Source organism: Eutrema salsugineum, unplaced genomic scaffold, assembly GCF_000478725.1.
Source record: "Eutrema salsugineum unplaced genomic scaffold, Eutsalg1_0 scaffold_12, whole genome shotgun sequence".
Taxonomy (NCBI): domain Eukaryota; kingdom Viridiplantae; phylum Streptophyta; class Magnoliopsida; order Brassicales; family Brassicaceae; genus Eutrema; species Eutrema salsugineum.
This window is the reverse complement of record NW_006256895.1, coordinates 5623668-5650190: the sequence shown is the minus strand read 5'-3', so window position 1 is coordinate 5650190 and position 26523 is coordinate 5623668. Positions and strand designations below refer to the sequence as shown.

The 26523-nt window shown below is 36.8% G+C and overlaps 4 protein-coding genes and 1 pseudogene across 4 annotated transcripts; 3 read left to right on the top strand and 2 right to left on the bottom strand.

The window, feature by feature from the left end:
• Nucleotides 1-3456: 3456 nt before the first annotated feature.
• On the bottom strand, nt 3457-6610 carry LOC18025513. Its single transcript, XM_024160118.1, has 6 exons — nt 6321-6610; nt 5805-6276; nt 5069-5566; nt 4396-4814; nt 4238-4319; nt 3457-4125 (listed from the first exon to the last, which is right to left on the bottom strand). The coding sequence occupies exons 1-6, from the start codon at nt 6608-6610 to the stop codon at nt 3457-3459; spliced, it is 2430 nt and encodes an 809-aa protein (XP_024015886.1).
• Nucleotides 6611-8416: 1806 nt separating this feature from the next.
• On the top strand, nt 8417-11957 carry LOC112089140. Its single transcript, XM_024160117.1, has 7 exons — nt 8417-8452; nt 8531-8724; nt 8817-8940; nt 9035-9131; nt 11372-11461; nt 11545-11634; nt 11722-11957. Exons 1-7 carry the CDS (start codon nt 8417-8419, stop codon nt 11955-11957), a joined length of 867 nt encoding a protein of 288 aa, XP_024015885.1.
• A 725-nt stretch (nt 11958-12682) lies between these two features.
• LOC112089139 lies at nt 12683-16826 on the top strand (annotated as a pseudogene).
• Nucleotides 16827-19918: 3092 nt separating this feature from the next.
• Nucleotides 19919-21389, top strand: LOC112089138. The gene is made up of 3 exons (XM_024160116.1): nt 19919-20192; nt 20302-20313; nt 20443-21389. The coding sequence occupies exons 1-3, from the start codon at nt 19919-19921 to the stop codon at nt 21387-21389; spliced, it is 1233 nt and encodes a 410-aa protein (XP_024015884.1).
• A 1530-nt stretch (nt 21390-22919) lies between these two features.
• On the bottom strand, nt 22920-25708 carry LOC18025512. The gene is made up of 5 exons (XM_024160115.1): nt 25268-25708; nt 24532-25029; nt 23859-24277; nt 23701-23782; nt 22920-23588 (listed from the first exon to the last, which is right to left on the bottom strand). The coding sequence occupies exons 1-5, from the start codon at nt 25706-25708 to the stop codon at nt 22920-22922; spliced, it is 2109 nt and encodes a 702-aa protein (XP_024015883.1).
• Between the last annotated feature and the right edge of the window lie 815 nt (nt 25709-26523).

The window sequence follows — 26523 nt, the reverse complement described above, 5'->3', positions numbered from 1 at the left end:
AGAATTGCTTCTTAGTAAGTGATTGAACTACCCAGTGAATTTTATCTCATTTCATTGGATATTTATTGTTGAATAAGAAGTTTCGATTTTTAAGGTACTTAGCTTATAAAAGTAGACTTCGTCGTGAAGTCCACATTATAAGTCTGCAATAGAAGTCTACGTTTTGACGTTTTTGTAAAAACGCGTTTTAAGCAAATTTATAAATTATTTTTCAATTTTTTTGTTTATAATTGTTTCTTAGTTAGTGATTGAACTACCTAGTGATTTTTATTCCGTTTCATTGAATATTTATTGTTGAATCAGAAGTTTCGATTTTTAAGGTACTAAGCTTATCAAAGTAGACTTCGTCGTGAAGTCTACTTTGATACAAAAAGTCTCTATGCAGTGTTTGCTAATACGGTTTATATGGTTATTTTTTCAGAGAATGGCTCAAATTCCAGTTGTGTACGGTGAGTGGAAGTTTAAGGAGAATTCATGGCATTTTGTTGTTGACATGGGCAAAGGTGGAAGAATGTGGTTTTTGAACGATGGTTGCACCTTTGGGCAGCTTACTGAAATGGCGCGAGATGATTATAACTTGGGCAAGAAGACTGAGATCATCGAGTTAACCTACGCACTACCAGTCTCAATGTTGCAAAATATGGCTCCAGATACATTCAGTGAACAAAGCCAATCCGGGAACTGTATCAGCTCTTCATGTAGATTCGAATAACAAATTCAAATATCTATTTCTCGCATTTGGAGCATCGATTGCTGGTTTTCAGTACATGAGAAGAGTTATTGTGGTTGATGGATGTCATCTAACAGGGAAATACGAGGGTACTTTGTTGGTTGCCACCGCACAAGATGGAAACTTTCAGATTTTTCCATTGGCCTTTGGAATTGTTGATGGTGAAGATGATGCTTCATGGGAATGGTTTTTTTCTAAACTGCGTGAATGTGTCTCAGATGGTTATCCTTTGGTGATAGTTTCTGACAGACATATTTCTATTAAGAAAGCTTGTGAAAATATTTTCCCATGGGCAAAACGAGGGATCTGCTACTACCATCTACAACATAACATAGTAACAAAGTTTAGGGGGAAGCAGTTGCTGTACTTGGTTAAATGTGTGGCTTATGCTTACAACCTCTATGACTACAACCGGTACATGGCGGAGCTGAGACAGATCAAGCCTGACCTTGCTGACTATTTGGAAGAAGCCGATGTCTCTCTTTGGTCCCGAGTTCATTTTGTTGGAGACAGATACAATATTAAGACTAGCAATGTTGCAGAGTCTATAAATGATGCACTTAAGAAAGCCCGTGGCTATCCCATTTCATTCCTCTTGGATTTCATACGAGAGAAGCTCGGTCGGTGGTTTTTAAAACGCAGAGAGGATGCTTTGAGTCTCACAACACATAATACTCGGGGAGTGGAGTATTTGCTGGCGATTCGTGGACATTATGCAGATGCAATGGAGGTGGACCGAATTGACACTTGGAGATACTATGTGAAAGGAGGAACCAGGAATTGTATTGTTGATTTGGAACACGGAATGTGTGAATGTGGTGTGTTTTATATCGAGAAGATCCCATGTTCACATGCTATTGCAGCTGCATTAGCCGGTGGGATAGCTATGGATTCCCTTGTATGTCCGACTTACTCAAAAAACTACTTGTTTGCCGCATACTCTGCCAACATATATCCCCAAATTTCAGAGGTCCAAGGAGGCCCAACATCAATATGTCTGCCACCAGATATTCGCCGTGCACCAGGCAGACGGAAGAAGTCTCGGTGGCAATCATGGCTAGAAATTGCTAGGAGGAAAAACAAGAAGCCAAGGAAGCTGCACAAAGTATACAGCTGCTCCCAATGCAAGCAACCTGGTCATAACCTTCCGAATTGTGTAAGTTGAGCTAAACTCATCTAACAATGTTGCAATTTTTATTTAATATACTTAGCCGTCGACGATTCACCAGGATAATAACAAGAAGGCTCCGGAATAGGAAGACAAAGCATCTATTGTTCTCAAAGAAGTCTGCTTTGGAAGTCAACTTTAGAAGTCTATTGGGGAAGTCTACTGTCGAAGTCTACTATGTATGTGATATTTAGGTACAACGATTATGTTTGAAACGACTTCATATATGTAACTGTTTTAACGACTTTAACGGTGCGTATAACCGTTGTACCTGTTAGTGTTCTGTATTTCTGCATATAAATTCTCGGGTTTAGACGAATTATAGGCTCATTCCAGACCCTTTGAAGATGTCAAACCCGATAAACTTTAACTCTCTCCCTTCCGACATTCTGTGGGATATCCTCTTAAAAATAACTTCTCGTTCCTACGGTGGGCTCTGTAGAGCAAGGGTTTCCTCCAAACATCTAAATGAGATTTCTAATGAAGAGGGTTTTTTAAGAGCCGTTGATCTAATAACTTTGACGATTCCATGGGTCTGGGATCAACATGGGAGGGTTGACGCTTTCTTTCGGCGCTGTTTGGAGTGTAGAAATCCTACAGCGCAATACCTACGAGCCGTTTCTCTAATTTTCTATGAAGATAGCATCCAAGAAGGATTTGACTTAATAAAGGTGTCATCAAATGGAGGATGCCTCATGGCTACTTACTCCATGGTTATGTTCTCTTTAACCATGGATGGTAGCCATGATGTATTTAACCACATTCGTGGTATAGTTCCGGCAGAGGCAACGAAGATGAGGAAGACTATGCAGCACATAAACAGGTGTCCGACCACTTATAAGAAGCCTGACGCGTTTCACGAACCGGTCTTCCATGTTTTTGATAAGGCACAATCAAGGAGTTGTGCTTGTATGAATCTGCCAAACCAGCACTGGATGGATGATGAACGCCTCGTGGACTCATATGGTGACAAACTCTGCAGTCCGTGCTTCTGGAAGTTGGAATGTGTCTTATTCTGGAAAACAATTCCTGGATTTGCAAATGAATGGCCGCGGTGAAATTAGAGAAACTCCATGTTTTATGTTTTTTGGGTTTACTTATATGTTTACATGACTATGGTAGACTTCGTTTATAGACTTCGTTTGTAGACTTATAATTCTTATTTTAATAAAACTTTTTCCGTGTACACTATCGGTGTACACTTTTTCCGTATACACGTTTTGGTATACTCGAAAATTACAGAACTTAATCAGTTGTAAGGGTGAAATCGAAAATTAGAAATACTAACATGTTAATAGACTTAGTAGACTTCAGTACAGATACAATTACAACTTAGTAGACTTCAGTCAAAGACTTCAGTCGTAGACTTTAGTTTCAGTACAATATCCTAAACGAAAATACAACATATTTGGCAAGTTAATTATGAGATAGGTGGCCAAAAAGCTTCCACCTATCATCTACCAATTGCTAAAATGACCTCCAATCACATTGAAGGTCATTTATGCAAGTAGCCCAAAAGTTGCCATATTAATCAAAGTTAGTTTTAATAACGTAAACACTAAGCTTGCCTATCATAGACATCCAGCTCGGTTGCATCTAGCTTATCATGGCCCTTACATCCTGTTTCGTCATAGAGCTCTGCAGGAAATGGTAAATCCAATGCATGACACTCGATGTACTTCAGGCAGTACACTCCGCAATCACCACTCTGAATGTTTTGAGGTATCTCCGTACCTGGTACTCGCGAATGGGTGAACGGCGTGCAGGGGAATCTCCACTTGTCGTCTTCAGGTGCACAGGTCTGAAGAAGGTAGGGTATCATAACCGCAAGAGGCTCCACAGCTTCAGCAATTTGTTCATCAGATGCATGTTTGGTTGCCGCATGGCTATCCCATACCGTGATATGCTTCTTCACAAATGAGACCCATATTGCTACCCAATGGTCCTCCCTAATGTGCAACATGGAGTACAAATAGTCGACATCATATGCCCACGTCTTCTTAGTCTGGCAGTAGATAGGTAATTCGCCAGTGTAGTACGAATATGCTCCAGGCGGTAGAAGTTTGCCAGACCCATCTACATTCGGCTCGGATTGTTTGAAGGCTTCGTAGTCATGCCTCCAAACAGTAGCAAACATGGAGTTGAGGAAGCAAATCCGGTCGGATACAAACCACTCTGGATGCTTGGATAATCGCAGCCTGAGTAGGTTGATGTAAGCTTCCATGTGCTGCTCATTGGGGAAAATAAGAAATGAGTGAAGTCTGCAAACGAAGTCTATTATAGAAGTCTACGGAAGAATTCTAAACACGAAGTCTACTATGATAAAGTAAAACACTAACCGTATCAGCTAGCCATTTCGTCGGTGTCCGCAGAATGTAATACCAATCGATCGAAGAGTGTCTTGGGCATTTTGGCCAGGCACTGTACAGGTGAAAGAGTTCGATAGGAAATAATACTATGAGGAAGTCTACTTACATACGTATAGAAGTCTACTTACGGGTTTGATTTGATAAAGTTCATTAGAGTGGTATGCTTCGCCCTGACACCGGTTTGATCAAAAGGATCATATCCACGGGCACGGCCGGAGTGAGATGCCGACGATGGAATGATGGTCTTTGCGGTGCTGTTTCCTAAGAAGGGACTCTTCTGTGTCGCAGCCAGCTGGCGGTGTCTGGCACTCGTTGCTCGGGCAACTAGCTGAGCCGCTTCTCTGGCTTTGGCATTTTTGGCAAGTGCAACCGCGTCGAAGTCAACATCACACGTCTTCGGGTCAATTTCACAAATACTAGGCTCTGGGGCCTCTTCTTCATTCACGGCAGCCTTCTTTCCTTTTGCATCCCCCGGGGCGTTAACACTCTCACACGCACCAACGTAGACATTAGCTTTCATCGGAGCATCATCTTTCTCTGAATTACTCTGCAGTTTATTGTCAGAAACATGCATGAATATACAAATGAGTACACCAATGCTATAATTTAGTAACATGTTTTATCATACTCTGAAAATTGTAAACAACAAGTTTTGAAAACATAAGTAAATAATCTCACATGGTACATAACAGTAGTAAACATGTTCGAATTCAAATGACATTAGTATTAAGTGTTCCTAACTTTGTGTGATCTTGTTCGCATGTAATGTTTTCGTATAGGCGGAGGGTTTTTGGAACTAACCCCTTCATGCTTCTTGGATCCAGTGCCCTGCTGCTGGGTTGGCTCTTCCTCAGTGTGCTTCGCCGACCCTGTAGTCAACTCTTCTACCGCACGCTCTACAGATTCAACCTTCTCGGTGAGAAGTTTGATCTGCTTTTCACAGCTACCAAGACCATTCATCATCTTGGTTGAAAAGCTTTTGAAGCATTGGTCGAAGTGCGCTTTCATAGTAGCGACAACTCCGACCCCTTGATCACCAACGAATGATGCGGCAGATGCAGAGGCTGTGCAGGGTCTCTTGCGACTTGATTCATCTGAGGGAAGGCTCCTCTTTCCGGCTTTTGACTTGACGATGTGTGCACCCAAAACACCTTCCAAAGGCCAATGGTTTTTTGAGAACTTGAAATTGGGGTCATGGAGTGCATTGACAATCTTGACAATATCTGGATCCTGTTCGTCATCATCCCACACGGGAAACATATCCGCCAAGTCCTTAGCCACGCAGGACTGTATGCGAGCCTGGAAAAACACAATTAATAAATGGATTTAGAGCCATATGAAGCCTCGGAAAACTACGTATGAAGTCTACTCCTGAAGTCTAACAATGAACTCTTCTCCTGAAGTCTAACACAGAAGTCTACTCCTGAATGTCAAACACTATTAGTTATACATATAGAAGTCTACACATGAAGTCTACTTCTGAAGTCTACATTGAAAACTCATTACTACATAGAAGTCTACTACACTAATACAGTACCTGTTTTAGCATGTTGGCTTTGACGTTCTTTCGTCCTCTGGATCCTTTGTAAGCCAGCAAAAGAGGTTCTTCAGTAACATTTGGCAATGGTTCGCCAAATTCAGCAGCAAAATCCGGTAGAGCATAGTACACCCACACTTGAAGAGCTTGCACAAATCCTTCTATATGAATGTTTTTGCTGAGATCTTTCTCTTTAACAGAATTGATCAAATGCTGAAAAGCAATTCTTCCCCATGGAAACTCCTTAAAACCTTTGAGATCCATCACTAGTCTGGCATGGTTGACATTTGTGGATGAGCCGGGTCTCGTTGCCACTATGAAACCAGCGTAGATCCCAAGATAACCCAACCGCAGCCTATCATCACGAGACCATGATGAGCAGTTGGAACAGGCTTCAATAATTTCGATAGTGCTTGGGCCCGACTCGGCATCAACCCCCATTAGATCAGTTAAAGCCAAGTCATCCACGTACCTGCAGTTGAGTCCGGTGATCTCCTCAACTCATGCAATGAATACCGAACTGGAGTGGTACCAATCAGGCTCCATATCTCGTACCTCTGCTTGCAAACTATCTGAAAGGTCAGCATGTGGTGCACCAGCCTAGAAGCCCAACCAAAATCCAACTCGTGGAACTTTAAAAAGACACCCAACGGTGACTCGTATATCTCTTCCCATTCATCCTCTTCCAGAGCTGACTTTAGTGCAGGGACCAGTCTATAATCATCAGCGTAATAGCCGATGCTTTTATCCGGGGCTGGCTCAAACCCTTTGGTGTAAAGTCTTCTGGGGAATTCAGAGGCCACCATTATCTAACAAAGATTCCTGCATCAACGGTAACAAAGCTCTAATGAGAAAAATTAGTAACGGTTTTAAAATATACACGAATGAAGTCTACATTTTCAAAATGAAGTCTACTTTATCAAAATGAAGTCTACTTTATCAAAATGAAGACCCTAAACCCAAAATGAAGTCTACTTTCAAAAAAAGAAGTCTACTTTCCCAAAATGAAGTCTACTTTCACAAAAAGAAGTCTACTTTCCCAAAATGAATTCTACTTTCACAAAATGAAGTCTACTTTCACATTTTAAGTACAATCCGAGTCGCGAAGTCTACTGAAGCCAACCGAAGCAATCTTAACATAAAAAACAGTATATGAAGCAATCAAAACATCATAAATACTACATATGAAGTCTACAGAACCCAACCGAAGCAATCAATACATGATAAATACTGTATATGAAGTCTACTAATACAAATCATCAAAATGGAATCTACAAAGTTTATAGTGTTACCGCCTTTATTAGATGAAGCTGGCGTCGAGAAAAAAAAAACCTAAGTCAAACATAAGATAGAAGAAATTTAAGAATCGCTAAGTATATAACTTCGGAACAACATCTACTAACCGTTTTGAGGCACGAAATGACGTTAACCTCCAACGGCGAAAGCAGATCTGCAAAAAAAAAAACCCTAATTTCAGATCTGGAAACTGGGGCTTACGAAAACGGAACGGTGATGAATACGGAGGAGTAGGGAAGCATGGGGGTGTGGTTGGAGAAAGAAAACTTGCCTGAACGAGTTTATCGGCGGCGGTTCTGTATATCGGCGGCGCCGGAGCAGAGAAACAGAAATCGCCTTCGACCTTTTTTTTTTTTACACGAACTTTCGACGGTTTTTTTTTTAACGGGATCTGTAAAATTCATATATATAGTCTGGTAATTCCGTACGGTTCGGGTAAGTTTTTTTCGGTTAAGGTTACTAATTTTCCGGGGTCTAGGTAAATTTACCCGGTTAAAGGCAGTTTCTCTTGGTTAAGGGAAGTTATTCCCGGTTTAATCTCCGTTTAAATTTCGGTTAGGTTAACTTATTCGGTTTAGTAGACTTCAATATCGAAGTCTACAATTTTTAAAACCTAAATAATAAATTTACTTCTATTTAATTTAAAAACATACATTTCCATTTACCAATGTGAAAAAATAATTTCTGTCCGATTGGGTTACGATTACGGAATTTATGATGGTAAATTTCAAACCAAAATAATTTTTTTTTATAAATTTTTAAATTAAATTTACAGATTTAATTACTTAGTAGACTTCATTTTCACTTTAGTAGACTTCGTCAGGGAGTAAACGGTAATTAGGACATCCGTTTTTTGTTTACTCATACAGGATTAATTGGTCTTTTCACTACCCCCTTTAGGTTATTTCTGCCAAATGTTTTTTCAGGGGTCTACTTTTGTATTCAAAGTCAAGTTTTGGGTTATTTTTAGCAAAAACCCCATTTTCCAAAGTATTACTTCCAAACAGGTGAGATATATCCTCTGTTTTCTGATTTTACTCTCTTGGCAACTATCCAGGCAATAAAAACCAATCCCATAATTTTGCAAACCCACAAAGGTTCTGATTGATTTGAATGATCCCGATGTCATTGTCTTCAAGAATAGGTAATTTGTCTATGTATATTATATATATGTCTTATCATTACGATTATGAATACAACTAATACTATTACCTATTATTAGTTTACCTAAGAATTGCGGACGTATTACCTTCTTGAGTAGCAAACCTCAACAAAGGGTTTCTTATGGTGATGAGATTCATTTCGATCAGTTTTCAATGGTCACTATTTCAGAATTGCAAGATTCTCTTGAGGTATATGTCATTTTAAAACTTTGGTAGCGAAAACGTATAGATTATATAATTTTGACATTTGTATTTTTGTTTCTTCAGGTTGGGAAATGTAAGATCATGTGCACCATCTATGCGGTTGACACAGACTGGTCGTGGTTTTATTTGGTTTGCACTAGGTGTGATAAAAAAGTATACAAAATTCCAAAGAAGGAAGATCAAAAAATGACCAAGAAGAATAAGACCCTTTATTCATGTGAAACATGTGATGCAAAAGTGTCCTTTGTGAGTGCGAGGTAAAATGTTTTACTATTTTTTTAGTATTTGTCTTAATTATTTTTTTAACCGTGTATTTGAGTATTTTAATACAATCTTTATATATTGCTAGGTACAAACTTCATCTTTGCGTTATGGACGATACCAGAAAGATCAAGTGTTTTCTTTTTGATAGAAACGCACAAGATATTTTAAATCAGAAAGCTGATGAAATTCTCAGGGAGAACTTCGATGAGGTATTAATTGTAAATCTTAATCTATGATACAATTTTAACCCTATATGAATAAAGAATTTGTTTGTTTAAAATGTCAAGTACGTTATATACTTAGATACAAGAACCGGATGTCCTTCCTGATGCACTGCAAAATTTGATTGGGAAGACTTTTCAGTTTCTGATTTTTGTTAAGAAAGAAAATATATACGGAGGTAGGAATACATAAAAAGTCGGGAAGGTTTGGAAAGGAAATGATGTTTTATCCGCTGATGAGGTGAATGAATCTGAAGATATGGGTGATCAGAGGTGGCTATTGTCTGGTAATAAGGTATAATTTTGAAATTTAATAGTTTGGATTGCATATAATAAATTGTATATATTAATACACGTTATTTGGCCTTTTATGTTTATATTTATATGTAAACCTTTGTAGGTGTCGCTGATAAACACGCTGAGGCAAGAGCCTTCTTATGAGATGGAAATTTGACAAGGGACTCACTCGTGCACATGGATCTAGAAAAGTGATGGGCGTGATATAGCGAAAAATATGGTTATTTGAGTACGTATTTTCTCATGTTATTTTGCTATTGTTGTTCAACTTTTTGTTGAAATTTGTTCGGATGATACTCATGCATTTGTTCTTGAACTTTAATAATTTATTCTTTTAATTTAACCATTACTACGTTTACGTTATTTTACAAATTACGTGTGTATCATGTTAATTTTATTGGGTCCGAAATTAATATTGCCTAATATTTTCCAGTGACATATTTGAGTAATTACTAGTATATGTATGATGAAGAAATTGGAGATGAATCATACACTTACTTCGGAGTACATACCTTATTTTTATATTTTTCAAGATATTTTCCAATATTTATAGAAGATATATTCATTTATTTGTAAATGATATTCTATGGGAATTTGTGATAATTGAGTCAATTGTATCTTAATATGTTTTAATTAGAGCAGACTTTTGGGGAATATGAAACACACAGATGAAACGTGAGTAGTCACCTTACTTTTACGACTATAAATAAAAGTAGAAGGGAACTTTCTTCACTCAAATACAATTCTCTCTACAACTATTTCTCTCATGTGGTCCTCAGACAGACGTACAAAAACTATATTTACATCCAAAAAAAATGTTTATCTACTAAATATTTTTGTACATCTGTCAAAGATCACATCAGAAAGAAATAGTTTATTTATATTTCCTAATTTATACCTAAGTAAATTAATAATTTAAATCTCAATTTTTTTATGTAGATGTTCGTGGAATGAATTTTAACAAAAAAATGATATTTTATATAGTGGGAAATTCGATTGCATATATAATATATAATCATATCGACTGAATATGTGAATAACTTAATTATATACTGTCTTAACGATTTACAGTATGCAATTAATAAATTATAATATTTTGCAAATATACAGCGTGAAATTGTAATGGCAATGTTTTTAAGATGCTTCATATCTATGGTAAGTAACAATAATTTTTATGTACATAATTCGATTTATGGTAGATTATTCATATATGTGAATGATAATTTCATATAGATTGATTATGTTCATTTATCGATTTGTATTTTGAAATATAGAGAAATCTTTACATATCATAATTGATTAATAGATATTGTTAAGATTCACTTGTAGGATTTGCCGCCGTAAATTTAACCTAAACTCTTTCGTTTTATTCTTAGTCTATCTTCCCTCCCTAATCCCATCGTTTTTTGCTATATTTTGATCTTAACGAGGAGGTTTTATGAGAGGTTAAATTATGCCTAGGATTAAACATGTTGATCGGAAGAATAAACAGAAGACTTTGTTGTCTGGTTTGAGCAGCCAAGTTTAATTTAGGGTCATCATCTACCAATTCGCTTACTCAGAAATCAGATATAGTGGATAATCATTTTGAAAACGAGATCAAAGTTCATTCTCTATTTCCACAAATTTTGGTAGACAGAACAAATACTGAATCCCTAACTAGAACGCATAATCAATTTTCTCCTACCGTATGTGATGGACTGGAAAACTGTAAGTTTTAAATTGATGTTTAGAAACTATTTTCTTTAAATCGTATATTATTATCGTTAACACAATGGTTATAAATTATTAAACTTTAGTATGCGACATTATTATTTCAATAATCAGCTTTACATACTCAAACAAATTATATTGGGAAAGAGAATTATTTCACATTAGAAAAGAGAAAGCGGAAGCAACCAGAATCACTATCTTCATGTGAGTTATATATGTTTGGCATATTAAGGTCCTTTATATATAATGTACCTTGATAAGTATTGGTTTTCGTAATCTTATTTTTTTTTATATATAGCCGACCTATCCCAGTTGACATCAACGAAGTTAACTAATTGTGGGTCAAGTAACAAGTCAACCAAGTTTGTTTTCTTAGAAAATGGAGATTCATCTTGTATACGAAATGCAGATGCTATATCTTCGTATGAAGATTATAAATGTAAACATGAGATTGGTCAGAACTACAACGAGAATATTTTCGACCATCAATATCGTGAAGGTAAGTATTTATATTGCAAATAATTTTGTGCTCAGAAAATATCGTTCACTTGCATTTCGTATTGGTTTACATTCGTCTGTCAGGACATGTTGATTATAGTAGTCTTGGTGTTGATGATACCAAAGATATGTATGATGATGTCGTCTTCCCAAACAAACACTGGGATTCAGAAGGTAATATTTACGTCACGCTGTATTGACTTAATGTGCAATTATATACACTTATACCTTTTTAACTAATAACAATTATATAGTTTATAGATGAGTATGATTATGAACAGCGGTTTGACTGTAGCAGTCTTGATGGTTTGTCCGATGAGGAAAACTATATTATGGATGAAGCTGGCGAAGAAATTTCACCTGACAATAAGGAACCTGAAGATTATGTTTATGATGTCAAGAGTTTAGCTACTATGTTGCAAAAAGCGTTTTCTGTAGGAGTCTCTAATAATAATAATCCTTTCAGCGAATATAAAGGTATTTCTTTCCAACGCTAAATCTTATGTTATGTAATTCACATATTAATTTATTATAATGTCGGACTACTTTTATATTCAGAATATAAAAATGATGGCTATCCTCCATATGAGTGTAATTATTGTGGTGCAATTTTCTGGTATGATGAACGTTTAAACAAAAGAAGAAGAGCAAAGAATCTTATATTTTCTTTGTGCTGTTCGCAAGGTCAAGTAAAGCTACCATACCTTCGAGATTCTCCAGAGGAATTAATGCATCTTTTTACATCTGTCGATGATCTAAGCAAACATTTTCGCGAGAATGTTAGACCCTACATTATGCTATTTTCAATGAGTTCTATTGGAGGTAAAGTAGATAGGTCTATCAAAAATGGGCGTGGACCATCAATGTTCCAGCTTAACGGAGAGAATTATCATCTGATGGGAAGTATGCTCCCTAAACCTGGTGATGTTGCAAAGTTTATTAGTTATTTATTGTTGACACTGATGAAGAAGTACAAAATCGTTCGACCATTATGAGGTAAAAGTAATGATTGAATTCATATTTATTATTAATTTATTTTAATAATAATATTTTTTTTCTTGCAGCAAAAGTAAAAATTCTATGAAGGTGTCTAAACGTAAACAATTCAGGAATGAATTAATTGATAAGCTGATTAAGATGTTAGATAAGGTGAATCCTTACGTGAAGAATTTTCGAGCTGCTAGAGACAGATTCAAAATTGGATCCCAACGAGGAGCTTCATATGAGACTTATAAATGATCGCTAGAAAGACTCAAGGATATATAATATGCCTACTGCGTCTGAAGTGGCTGCGTTGATCCCTGGTGATCTGAATGATGATATGTGTAAGCGTGATATAATACTGCAGAAACAATGCGGCAAGCTGATAAGGATTAGTGAAATTCATCCTTCATACATTGCTATACAGTATCCTTTGATATTTCCGTATGGTGAAGACGGTTTTCATATTCGAATTGAAAAATGCTTTGAAAAAACTGGGAAGAAGAAACGGAAACGAGAATATATTAGTATGAGACAGTTTTTTGCATTTTGTATACATGAGCGAAAGAATGAATGTCACACTTTGCTGCTGGCTAAGAGGTTATTCCAGCAGTTTCTGGTTGATGTTTTTACCATGATAGAGGCAAATCGTGTCGGCTATCTTGACAAAAACCAGACATCACTGAGATCTGAAAATCTTGATTCAATAGAAGATGCATCAAATAAAGGTAAAAAGAATTTGTGTGATCAAGGTCGAAAAACGTATTTGCCTCCTTCATTCACTGGTGGACCTCGATATATGACTCAATGCTACTTGGATGCAATGTCTGTATGTAAACATTTTGGGTACCCTGATCTTTTTATCACCCTTACATGTAATCCAAAGTGGCCAGAAATCACAAGGTATGTGAACGAGCGGAAACTCAGTTTTGATGATAGACCAGATATAATTTGTCGGGTGTTCAAAATGAAGCTAGAATCTATGATGATGGATTTTGCTGATAACAGACTCGGTATAGGAAAAGTTGTTTCTGGTTAGTAACTTTGACATTCTTTATATTGACATTTGTAATATCAATATTATACAGTTTATTCATTGATATATATTTTCATAATTTCAGCCATGTACACCATAGAGTTTCACAAGAGGGGTCTACCGCATGCACATATACAATTGTTTTTAGTTCCAACTTCAAAAATTCCTCCTGAAAAAATCGACAATGTTATATCAGCTAAGATACCCGACCGATATGAAGAGTCAGAGCTTTATGGAATTGTTTCAGAAATGATGATTCATGGACCATGCGGTGAAATTAATCCAAGATCACCATGCATGTCGCAAGGGAGTTGTACAAAAATGTATCCTAAACAGCATGTTGAGACAACATCTATTAATAAAGAAGATTTTCCTTTGTATAGGAGGAGGTCACAGCTCAAGAATTACGTTGACAAAAATGGATACAAATGTGGTAATAGATTTGTGATACCCTATAACAAGAAGTTGTCTCTTCGTTATCGAGCTCATATCAATGTTGAGTGGTGCAACCAAGCTTCTTCCATTAAATACTTATTTAAGAATATAAATAAAGGTTTTGATCATGTTACGTTTGTGATTGAGCCTTCGCAAGCACAGATTGTAAAAGCTGATGGAGGAGATAACAGTCTGTGATTCCACACATGAATGTCAAGCAAAGAAGAAAAATGAGATTAAAGACTTCTTCGACTGCAGGTTCGTTGTAAACATTTATATTTGAACTACTGTCAGAATAAAAACTATATATTAAATTGAACATCGTTAGTTGTTTACTTCTAACATACTATTTTATTATACAGATATGTATCTGCGTGTGAATCGGCATGGCGAATCTTAAAAAATCCAATCCACAATCGTACAACCCCCGTTGAACACCTTTCATTTCACTTACCAGGCAAACATTTGGTATATTTCAAGGGCGATGAGATGGTAGAAACGGTTATCCATAGGGAAGTTGTAAAGAACACAAAGATGACGGCTTGGTTTGAGTTCAACAAAAAAGGCGGTAAATGTAAAACACTCACGTATGGAGAAATTTCTGTTTACTATACGTGGGATAAATCACTTCGGATGTTTAAACCAAGGAAAAGAGGTTTTGCTATTGGAAATATTACTTATGTTCTACGTAAACTAGAAGAAGCTTATTATTTGAGGATTCTTCTTAATGTTGTCAGGGGTCCAGAATCTTTTGATGACATCAAATCCTACAATGATGTGGTATACCCTTCTTTCAAGGAAGCATGTTATGCTAGAGGGTTGTTAGAAGATGACCAGGAGTATATTAGTGATATTATTAGAATGAGTTTTACTGCTACAAAGTCATTTTTAAGACGACTATTTGTTATAATGCTTGTATCTGGTAGTTTGTCTCGGCCTGAATATGTTTGGAAACAAACCTGGGAAGTTTTGTCAGAAGATATTGAATACATGCGGCGACAGCATTGTAATCGGTCAGGTTTGATAAATTCCCTACCGTTTTCTTATTTATTTTATTGTATCTTTAACGGTATTGTGTTAAACCGTATTGCATTGTTTAATTTGTTACTGATTAGTAAACTCATTATACATATAATTTACACGTTTTGCAGGTCTTATATTGGATGATGCTGATAAGAAAAAGTTTGTCCTTTTGGAGATTGAGAAGATCTTGAAATTTCACAATAGTTCTTTGCAATTCTATACATCAATGCCTAAGCCTCCAAAAGATGGGCTTAACAACGATAATGTCTTAATAATTGATGAAAAATTAATGATAGACAGGCATTAAAAGAAATGCATGATAGAGACATTGTGAAGCTTACCACTGAGCAAAGGAAGATTTATAAAGAGATTATTGAAGCAGTTGAGAACAAAAAAGGAGGCATTTTTTTTGTATATGGATTTGGAGGTACTGTCAAAAATTTCCTTTGGTCTCTTTTGTCTGCTGTAATAAGATGTAAGGGTGATATTGTGCTTAACGTTGCTTCAAGTGGAATCGCATCTTTGTTGTTACAAAGAGGTCGGACAGCTCATTCGCGTTTTGGTATACATATTAACCCAGATAAATATACTACATGTTCGATGAAACGTGGTTCAAAAGTTGCGAATTTGATAAAATAAGCATCTCTTATTATTTGGGATGAAACACCTATGATGAGTAAATACTGCTTTGAATCGTTAGATAAAAGTTTATCTGACATCATGCAAAATGACAAAGGAGGTGTTTTCGGTGGGAAAGTTGTTGTATTTGGTTGAGATTTCAGGCAGATTCTACCTGTCATGCATGGTGCTTCAAGGGGAGATGTTGCTAATGCTGCATTGAACGCATCCTATATCTGGGATTATTGAAAAGTTATAAAGCTAACAAAAAACATGAGGTTACTGACAAGTGACTTGAGTGTTGAGCAAGCAAATGAATTAAAGGAATTTTCTGAATGGATTTTAGATGTTGGTGAAGGTAAAATTGCTGAGCCAAATGACGGTGAAGCAATGATTGATATTACTGAGGAGATCCTTATAATGGATGTACATGATCAATCAAAGCAATATGTACACAAATTTACGGAGAATAAACATCGTTTCAGGAGGAAAAAGAGGCCAAATTTTGGCAAGAAAGAGCAATACTTTGTCCAACCAATGAAGATGTGAACAATATAAATGAACATATGTTGTCGAAGATGACTGGTAAGTACAATATGTTCATCTTATATGATTGTGTTTATTGGTTTGTTTTTGAAATTTTATTCTTACTTATATTAATATTTTGAACTAATTAACACAGGTGGTCAAAATTATATCTGAGTTCTGATACTATAGATCCTGCTGACTCTGGAGCATTGCAAAATCATGCTTTTACTCCTGAGTTTTTAAACAGTATAAAAGTTGCTGGACTTCGCAATCATTGTATTACATTGAAAATAGGGTGTCCTGTGATGCTGCTTAGGAATATTGACCCTAAAGCGGGATTGATGAATGGAACGAGACTTCAGATTACACAAATGGCGGATTTCATGATAGAACCAAGAGTTATTACCAGAGATAAAGCTGGAGACAAATTTATATTCCACGATTGCTGATCACTCCATCTGATGCAAGATTGCCTTCTAAATTAAGACGTAGACAGTTACCGTTGGCAGTTGCATTCGCTATAACCATCAACAAAAGTCAGGGATAATCATTATCAGAAGTAGGTTTGTATTTACCTCGTCCTGTGTTTTCTCATGGGCAGCTATATGTTGCAATATCTTGGGTAACATCGAAGAGAGACTTGAAAATACTGATAGTAGATAGAGATGACAATCCACAAAGGCAAACAATGAATGTTGTATCCGAAGAAGTATTCCGAAATTTAGGAAATGATCGTGATGATTAAAAAGGTATGTTTTTCGTATTTGTTCTGTTAATAATATAATGCATTTATTATGTAAAAGTTTTTGTTTTTATGTTTTATGTAGAGGTGAATGCGTCATTGTTTCCTATGGTTATTATATGATTCAGCTTGGTGTTGTTTATCGTTTGATGTTGTTATATTTTTCAATTGAACAATATATGTCGAACCAATTGAAGTATTATTTATTTTTTGAAATACAGTGTCATTTGGTTAATTTTTTTGGGTTTTTATGTCGAAGTGTAATTTTTGATATGGCCCATTTATGATAGAAACTAGGTAGAAGATTATATTTTGGTATAATGACCGTTTCTATTTGCAACTTTGTATGTTTGTATTTATTTCGATCGATTATATACCTACCAATGTTTACCTTTATATATATCGAACTGGTAGTTTACGGTGACGTATATATAACAGGTGTTAATAATTACAATTTATGTTAAATTAATTTATTTTACCTTAACGTATATCGAACATGTGTTAATAAGTTGTATGCTATGGAATAAACTGTCATAATGTTAGCTTTTTAACTTCTCAATACTAATGATTATCGTCTCGGTAACTGATTGGAGTTGCAAGCAACGAAACCATATACTAAATCGAATAAATATGATTTATAATTGGATGATGATAATCAGTCATTGTTATTATCTTGAATAAACTGTCATAAGGTCGGCTTTTTAACTTTTTAATTTTTTTATAGATTGATATTCTTTGATTATGTATAAATGTTTAATTTATATGTGAATAATTTTCGTTGTTTTAAACTATAGCAATTTACTCTGTTTTTTGTATTTAATAATTAATAAACAAACTTATAGACATATTCAATAACTGATCCTACATAGATATGTGAGATACTAGACACTTTGTTTCTTCATGGTAATCATTACCCTAAAGAATATTACATTTTATATTTCAATTTAAGACAACCAATAGACTAAATCAATCTTCACAAAATTAAGATAATTTTATATTGCTAAGTGTGAAACGGTTATTATATAACATATAAACCAAAAACGGTAATCATAAACTACTTGCATATTTATGAAATAAAAATTGTAATATCTAACAAGTTTTTTTGAAGTGTATATTTTTGAAATACCCTAATAAAATGTGTCATATATAAACATATGCAAGTTGCATAAAAAAACTAGAGACAATCGATAATTGCACCTACATGACATTTTGTCTTCTAACTAGCGATATATCAATAAATATTTACCAAATCGGATTTTATGATTTCTATCAAAAAAATTGTATTTTTATTATTTATATTTAATAGATACGAAAGATACCAACGATATTAAATTAATAGAAACTAAATTAAATTTTTAATTCAATTAAGTGTACTAATTAAAAGGTATTGCATTAAATTCTATGCAAAATATTTAAATTTAGTAAATTTTTCAAGGGAGAGTTTCAGATTTAACCCATATTTCAAAGTCAAACACAAAACTAACCTTTTTTTTTCTCTCTCCAAATTTTGCCATTTTCTCACAATTTTATCTTTCCCACTTAAACTATTAACGAAAATGCCATTATACATCTAATAATTCGATTTTTCTTTAATTGGCTAAAGTCTTCTTGGACCTTCTAAAGACTTTTTAATTACGAGAATGCCATCGTCTTCATTACCTTCAACCACCATGAACAACCATGAAAATGGAATCAATGCTTATCAACCAGTTTTAAAGCTGTAATAAAACAAATATCTAAGCTCATTCACTCATAACCTTGCTCATTCTATCATAATTTCTTCTCCAAAACATCTGGGCAAAGTTACAATGCTTCGCGCCATGCTTTTTCAGTGAATTCTGGTTTACTCGACACCTGGGTTGTTTAATTTCGGTGAAATCCTAAGTTCTGGGTGGATAAGAGAAACTTAGGGGAGCTCAATTTTGTTAAAGGTAATCCTCGCACTTCAATTTCTCCACATTTCAGATTTTATATCGCGAAAGTAGACTTCTCGTGAACTATACTGAAGTCTATGAGTCAACATAAGGTTATTTTTGCAATTGACTTTTAAAAAGTAGACTTCATTAAACCTCACGAGAAGTCTACTCGATATCCTTTGAAAACAAAAAAAAAGCATAATAGACTTCATTTGAAGCCTTAAGAAGTCTACGAAAAAAAGAGGTTATTTTTGTAGTTGACCGTATTTTGACTTTTGGATTTAGACTTCATTATGAAGTCTACTGTTTTCGCCTGCATACGAAGTCTACTTTCAAGTTACTTTTGTAGTTTGACCAAAAACGTATAGGTCATTTTTGTGTTTGATTTCTGTTTTTCAAAAATTAAAAAATTTAAAAAATTCCAAAAAGCTTCAGTAGATTTCACAAAGAAGTCTACAAACTGTAGACTTCTCTGTGAAGTCTACTTATTGTGTTCGGTCAAACTTAGAAGGATTGTTTTTTTGAGTAGACTTCATTGTGAAGTCTACAGTTTGTAGACTTCTTTGTGAAGTCTACTGAAGCTTTTTGGAATTTTTTAAATTTTTTAATTTTGAAAAACAGAAATCAAGCAAATGTGAAGTAGACTTCTCCTCCAGTCTACATTTGAAGTCTAAGTAAGAAGTCTACTTTCCTATGTTTTTTTAAAAACACGTTTTAAGCAAATGTATAAACTATTTTTCAAATTTTTTGGTTCAGAATTGCTTCTTAGTAAGTGATTGAACTACCCAGTGAATTTTATCTCATTTCATTGGATATTTATTGTTGAATAAGAAGTTTTGATTTTTAAGGTCCTTAGCTTATAAAAGTAGACTTCGTCGTGAAGTCCACATTATAAGTCTGCAATAGAAGTCTACGTTTTGACGTTTTTGTAAAAACGCGTTTTAAGCAAATTTATAAATTATTTTTCAATTTTTTTTGTTTATAATTGTTTCTTAGTTAGTGATTGAACTACCTAGTGATTTTTATTCCGTTTCATTGAATATTTATTGTTGAATCAGAAGTTTCGATTTTTAAGGTACTAAGCTTATCAAAGTAGACTTCGTCGTGAAGTCTACTTTGATACAAAAAGTCTCTATGCAGTGTTTGCTAATACGGTTTATATGGTTATTTTTTCAGAGAATGGCTCAAATTCCAGTTGTGTACGGTGAGTGGAAGTTTAAGGAGAATTCATGGCATTTTGTTATTGACATGGGCAAAGGTGGAAGAATGTGGTTTTTGAACGATGGTTGCACCTTTGGGCAGCTTACTGATATGGCGCGAGATGATTATAACTTGGGCAAGAAGACTGAGATCATCGAGTTAACCTACGCACTACCAGTCTCAATGTTGCAAAATATGGCTCCAGATACATTCAGTGAACAAAACCAATCTGGGAACTGTATCAGCTCTTCATGTAGATTCGAATAACAAATTCAAATATCTATTTCTCGCATATGGAGCATCGATTGCTGGTTTTCAGTACATGAGAAGAGTTATTGTGGTTGATGGATGTCATCTAACAGGGAAATACGAGGGTACTTTGTTGGTTGCCACCGCACAAGATGGAAACTTTCAGATTTTTCCATTGGCCTTTGGAATTGTTGATGGTGAAGATGATGCTTCATGGGAATGGTTTTTTTCTAAACTGCGTGAATGTGTCTCAGATGGTTATCCTTTGGTGATAGTTTCTGACAGACATATTTCTATTAAGAAAGCTTGTGAAACTATTTTCCCATGGGCAAAACGAGGGATCTGCTACTACCATCTACAACATAACATAGTAACAAAGTTTAGGGGGAAGCAGTTGCTGTACTTGGTTAAACGTGTGGCTTATGCTTACAACCTCTATGACTACAACCGGTACATGGCGGAGCTGAGACAGATCAAGCCTGACCTTGCTGACTATTTGGAAGAAGCCGATGTCTCTCTTTGGTCCCGAGTTCATTTTGTTGGAGACAGATACAATATTAAGACTAGCAATGTTGCAGAGTCTATAAATGATGCACTTAAGAAAGCCCGTGGCTATCCCATTTCATTCCTCTTGGATTTCATACGAGAGAAGCTCGGACGGTGGTTTTTAAAACGCAGAGAGGATGCTTTGAGTCTCACAACACATAATACTCGGGGAGTGGAGTATTTGCTAGCGATTCGTGGACATTATGCAGATGCAATGGAGGTGGACCGAATTGACACTTGGAGATACTATGTGAAAGGAGGAACCAGGAATTGTATTGTTGATTTGGAACATGGAATGTGTGAATGTGGTGTGTTTTATATCGAGAAGATCCCATGTTCACATGCTATTGCAGCTGCATTAGCCGGTGGGATAGCTGTGGATTCCCTTGTATGTCCGACTTACTCAAAAAACTACTTGTTTGCCGCATACTCTGCCAACATATATCCCCAAATTTCAGAGGTCCAAGGAGGCCCAACATCAATATGTCTGCCACCAGACATTCGCCGTGCACCAGGCAGACGGAAGAAGTCTCGGTGGCAATCATGGCTAGAAATTGCTAAGAGGAAAAGCAAGAAGCCAAGGAAGCTGCACAAAGTATACAGCTGCTCCCAATGCAAGCAACCTGGTCATAACCTTCCGAATTGTGTAAGTTGAGCTAAACTCATCTAACAATGTTGCAATTTTTATTTAATATACTTAGCCGTCGAAGATTCACCAGGATAATAACAAGAAGGCTCCGGAATAGGAAGACAAAGCATCTATTGTTCTCAAAGAAGTCTGCTTTGGAAGTCAACTTTAGAAGTCTATTGGGGAAGTCTACTGTCGAAGTCTACTATGTATGTGATATTTAGGTACAACGATTATGTTTGAAACGACTTCATATATGTAACTGTTTTAACGACTTTAACGGTGCGTATAACCGTTGTACCTGTTAGTGTTCTGTATTTCTGCTTATAAATTCTCGGGTTTAGACGAATTATAGGCTCATTCCAGACCCTTTGAAGATGTCGAACCCGATAAACTTTAACTCTCTCCCTTCCGACATTCTGTGGGATATCCTCTTAAAAATAACTTCTCGTTCCTACGGTGGGCTCTGTAGATCTAAATGAGATTTCTAATGAAGAGGGTTTTTTAAGGGCCGTTGATCTAATAACTTTGACGATTCCATGGGTCTGGGATCAACATGGGAGGGTTGACGCTTTCTTTCGGCGCTGTTTGGAGTGTAGAAATCCTACAGCGCAATACCTACGAGCCGTTTCTCTAATTTTCTATGAAGATAGCATCCAAGAAGGATTTGACTTAATAAAGGTGTCATCAAATGGAGGATGCCTCATGGCTACTTACTCCATGGTTATGTTCTCTTTAACCATGGATGGTAGCCATGATGTATTTAACCACATTCGTGGTATAGTTCCGGCAGAGGCAACGAAGATGAGGAAGACTATGCAGCACATAAACAGGTGTCCGACCACTTATAAGAAGCCTGACGCGTTTCACGAACCAGTCTTCCATGTTTTTGATAAGGCACAATCAAGGAGTTGTGCTTGTATGAATCTGCCAAACCAGCACTGGATGGATGATGAACGCCTCGTGGACTCATATGGTGACAAACTCTGCAGTCCGTGCTTCTGGAAGTTGGAATGTGCCTTATTCTGGAAAACAATTCCTGGATTTGCAAATGAATGGCCGCGGTGAAATTAGAGAAACTCCATGTTTTATGTTTTTTGGGTTTACTTATATGTTTACATGACTATGGTAGACTTCGTTTGTAGACTTCGTTTGTAGACTTATAATTCTTATTTTAATAAAACTTTTTCCGTGTACACTATCGGTGTACACTTTTTCCGTATACACGTTTTGGTATACTCGAAAATTACAGAACTTAATCAGTTGTAAGGGTGAAATCGAAAATTAGAAATACTAACATGTTAATAGACTTAGTAGACTTCAGTACATATATAATTACAACTTAGTAGACTTCAGTCAAAGACTTCAGTTTGAGTACAATATCCTAAACGAAAATACAACATATTTGGCAAGTTAATTATGAGATAGGTGGCCAAAAATCTTCCACACCTATCATCTACCAATTGCTAAAATGACCTCCAATCACATTGAAGGTCATTTATGCAAGTAGCCCAAAAGTTGCCATAAAAATCAAAGTTAGTTTTAATAACGTAAACACTAAGCTTGCCTATCATAGACATCCAGCTCGGTTGCATCTAGCTTATCATGGCCCTTACATCCTGTTTCTTCATAGAGCTCTGCAGGAAATGGTAAATCCAATGCATGACACTCGATGTACTTCAGGCAGTACACTCCGCAATCACCACTCTGAATGTTTTGAGGTATCTCCGTACCTGGTACTCGCGAATGGGTGAACGGCGTGCAGGGGAATCTCCACTTGTCATCTTCAGGTGCACAGGTCTGAAGAAGGTAGGGTATCATAACCGCAAGAGGCTCCACAGCTTCAGCAATTTGTTCATCAGATGCATGTTTGGTTGCCGCATGGCTATCCCATACCGTGATATGCTTCTTCACAAATGAGACCCATATTGCTACCCAATGGTCCTCCCTAATGTGCAACATGGAGTACAAATAGTCGACATCATATGCCCACGTCTTCTTAGTCTGGCAGTAGATAGGTAATTCGCCAGTGTAGTACGAATATGCTCCAGGCGGTAAAAGTTTGCCAGACCCATCTACATTCGGCTCGGATTGTTTGAAGGCTTCGTAGTCACACCTCCAAACAGTAGCAAACATGGAGTTGAGGAAGCAAATCCGGTCGGATACAAACCACTCTGGATGCTTGGATAATCGCAGCCTGAGTAGGTTGATGTAAGCTTCCATGTGCTGCTCATTGGGGAAAATAAGAAATGAGTGAAGTCTGCAAACGAAGTCTATTATAGAAGTCTACGGAAGAAGTCTAAACACGAAGTCTACTATGATAAAGTAAAACACTAACCGTATCAGCTAGCCATTTCGTCGGTGTCTGCAGAATGTAATACCAATCGATCGAAGAGTGTCTTGGGCATTTTGGCCAGGCACTGTACAGGTGAAAGAGTTCGATAGGAAATAATACTATGAGGAAGTCTACTTACATACGTATAGAAGTCTACTTACGGGTTTGATTTGATAAAGTTCATTAGAGTGGTATGCTTCGCCCTGACACCGGTTTGATCAAAAGGATCATATCCACGGGCACGGCCGGAGTGAGATGCCGACGATGGAATGATGGTCTTTGCGGTGCTGTTTCCTAAGAAGGGACTCTTCTGTGTCGCAGCCAGCTGGCGGTGTCTGGCACTCGTTGCTCGGGCAACTAGCTGAGCCGCTTCTCTGGCTTTGGCATTTTTGGCAAGTGCAACCGCGTCGAAGTCAACATCACACGTCTTCGGGTCAATTTCACAAATACTAGGCTCTGGGGGCTCTTCTTCATTCACGGCAGCCTTCTTTCCTTTTGCATCCCCGGGGGCGTTAACACTCTCACACGCACCAACGTTGACATTAGCTTTCATCGGAGCATCATCTTTCTCTGAATTACTCTGCAGTATATTGTCAGAAACATGCATGAATATACAAATGAGTACACCAATGCTATAATTTAGTAACATGTTTTATCATACTCTGAAAATTGTAAAAAACAAGTTTTGAAAACATAAGTAAATAATCTCACATGGTACATAACAGTAGTAAACATGTTCGAATTCAAATGACATTAGTATTAAGTGTTCCTAACTTTGTGTGATCTTGTTCGCATGTAATGTTTTCGTATAGGCGGAGGGTTTTTGGAACTAACCCCTTCATGCTTCTTGGATCTAGTGCCCTGCTGCTGGGTTGGCTCTTCCTCAGTGTGCTTCGCCGACCCTGTAGTCAACTCTTCTACCGCACGCTCTACAGATTCAACCTTCTCGGTGAGAAGTTTGATCTGCTTTTCACAGCTACCAAGACCATTCAGCATCTTGGTTGAAAAGCTTTTGAAGCATTGGTCGAAGTGCGCTTTCATAGTAGCGACAACTCCGACCCCTTCATCACCAACGAATGATGCGGCAGATGCAGAGGCTGTGCAGGGTCTCTTGCGACTTGATTCATCTGAGGGAAGGCTCCTCTTTCCGGCTTTTGACTTGACGATGTGTGCACCCAAAACACCTTCCAAAGGCCAATGGTTTTTTGAGAACTTGAAATTGGGGTCATGAAGTGCATTGACAATCTTGACAATATCTGGATCCTGTTCGTCATCATCCCACACGGGAAACATATCCGCCAAGTCCTTAGCCACGCAGGACTGTATGCGAGCCTGGAAAAACACAATTAATAAATGGATTTAGAGCCATATGAAGCCTCGGAAAACTACGTATGAAGTCTACTCCTGAAGTCTAACAATGAAGTCTTCTCCTGAAGTCTAACACAGAAGTCTACTCCTGAATGTCAAACACTATTAGTTATACATATAGAAGTCTACACATGAAGTCTACTTCTGAAGTCTACATTGAAAACTCATTACTACATAGAAGTCTACTACACTAATACAGTACCTGTTTTAGCATGTTGGCTTTGACGTTCTTTCGTCCTCTGGATCCTTTGTAAGCCAGCAAAAGAGGTTCTTCAGTAACATTTGGCAATGGTTCGCCAAATTCAGCAGCAAAATCCGGTAGAGCATAGTACACCCACACTTGAAGAGCTTGCACAAATCCTTCTATATGAATGTTTTTGCTGAGATCTTTCTCTTTAACAGAATTGATCAAATGCTGAAAAGCAATTCTTCCCCATGGAAACTCCTTAAAACCTTTGAGATCCATCACTAGTCTGGCATGGTTGACATTTGTGGATGAGCCGGGTCTCGTTGCCACTATGAAACCAGCGTAGATCCCAAGATAACCCAACCACAGCCTATCATCACGAGACCATGATGAGCAGTTGGAACAGGCTTCAATAATTTCGATAGTGCTTGGGCCCGACTCGGCCTCAACCCCCATTAGCTCCCAAAATGCACGCGTGTCATCGGAAAGCGCAAGATCAGTTAAAGCCAAGTCATCCACGTACCCGCAGTTGAGTCCGGTGATCTCCTCAACTCATGCAATGAATACCGAACTGGAGTGGTACCAATCAGGCTCCATATCTCGTACCTCTGCTTGCAAACGATCTGAAAGGTCAGCATGTGGTGCACCAGCCTAGAAGCCCAACCAAAATCCAACTCGTGGAACTTTAAAAAGACACCCAACGGTGACTCGTAAATCTCTTCCCATTCATCCTCTTCTAGAGCTGACTTTAGTACAGGGACCAGCCTATAATCATCAGCGTAATAGCCGATGCTTTTATCCGAGGCTGGCTCAAACCCTTTGGTGTAAAGTCTTCTGGGGAATTCAGAGGCCACCATTATCTAACAAAGATTCCTGCATCAACGGTAACAAAGCTCTAATGAGAAAAACTAGTAACGGTTTTAAAATATACACGAATGAAGTCTACATTTTCAAAATGAAGTCTACTTTATCAAAATGAAGTCTACTTTATCAAAATGAAGTCTACTTTATCAAAATGAAGTCTACTTTCCCAAAATGAAGACCCTAAACCCAAAATGAAGTATACTTTCAAAAGAAGAAGTCTACTTTCCCAAAATGAAGTCTACTTTCACAAAAAGAAGTTTACTTTCCCAAAATGAAGTCTACTTTCACAAAATGAAGTCTACTTTCCCAAAATGAAGTCTATTTTCACAAAATGAAGTCTACTTTCACATTTTAAGTACAATCCGAGTCGTGAAGTCTACTGAAGCCAACCAAAGCAATCTTAACAT

Bases quoted from the DNA above. Each gene is read 5' to 3' on its own strand.
- LOC112089138 (XM_024160116.1), top strand. From the start codon at position 19,919: ATGGCTCAAATTCCAGTTGTGTACGGTGAGTGGAAGTTTAAGGAGAAT.
- LOC112089140 (XM_024160117.1), top strand. From the start codon at position 8,417: ATGGTCACTATTTCAGAATTGCAAGATTCTCTTGAG. The intron at 11,462-11,544 runs GTAAGTATTTAT...TTCGTCTGTCAG, and splicing joins CGACCATCAATATCGTGAAG to GACATGTTGATTATAGTAGT. The intron at 11,635-11,721 runs GTAATATTTACG...TATAGTTTATAG, and splicing joins CAAACACTGGGATTCAGAAG to ATGAGTATGATTATGAACAG.
- LOC18025512 (XM_024160115.1), bottom strand. From the start codon at position 25,708: ATGGGGGTTGAGGCCGAGTCGGGCCCAAGCACTATCGAAATTATTGAA. The intron at 23,783-23,858 runs GTAAGTAGACTT...TCACCTGTACAG, and splicing joins AACTTTATCAAATCAAACCC to TGCCTGGCCAAAATGCCCAA. The intron at 23,589-23,700 runs GTTAGTGTTTTA...CCCAATGAGCAG, and splicing joins CGAAATGGCTAGCTGATACG to CACATGGAAGCTTACATCAA.
- LOC18025513 (XM_024160118.1), bottom strand. From the start codon at position 6,610: ATGGTGGCCTCTGAATTCCCCAGAAGACTTTACACCAAAGGGTTTGAG. The intron at 5,567-5,804 runs GTACTGTATTAG...GTGTTTTTCCAG, and splicing joins AAGCCAACATGCTAAAACAG to GCTCGCATACAGTCCTGCGT. The intron at 4,815-5,068 runs GTTAGTTCCAAA...AATAAACTGCAG, and splicing joins GATCCAAGAAGCATGAAGGG to AGTAATTCAGAGAAAGATGA.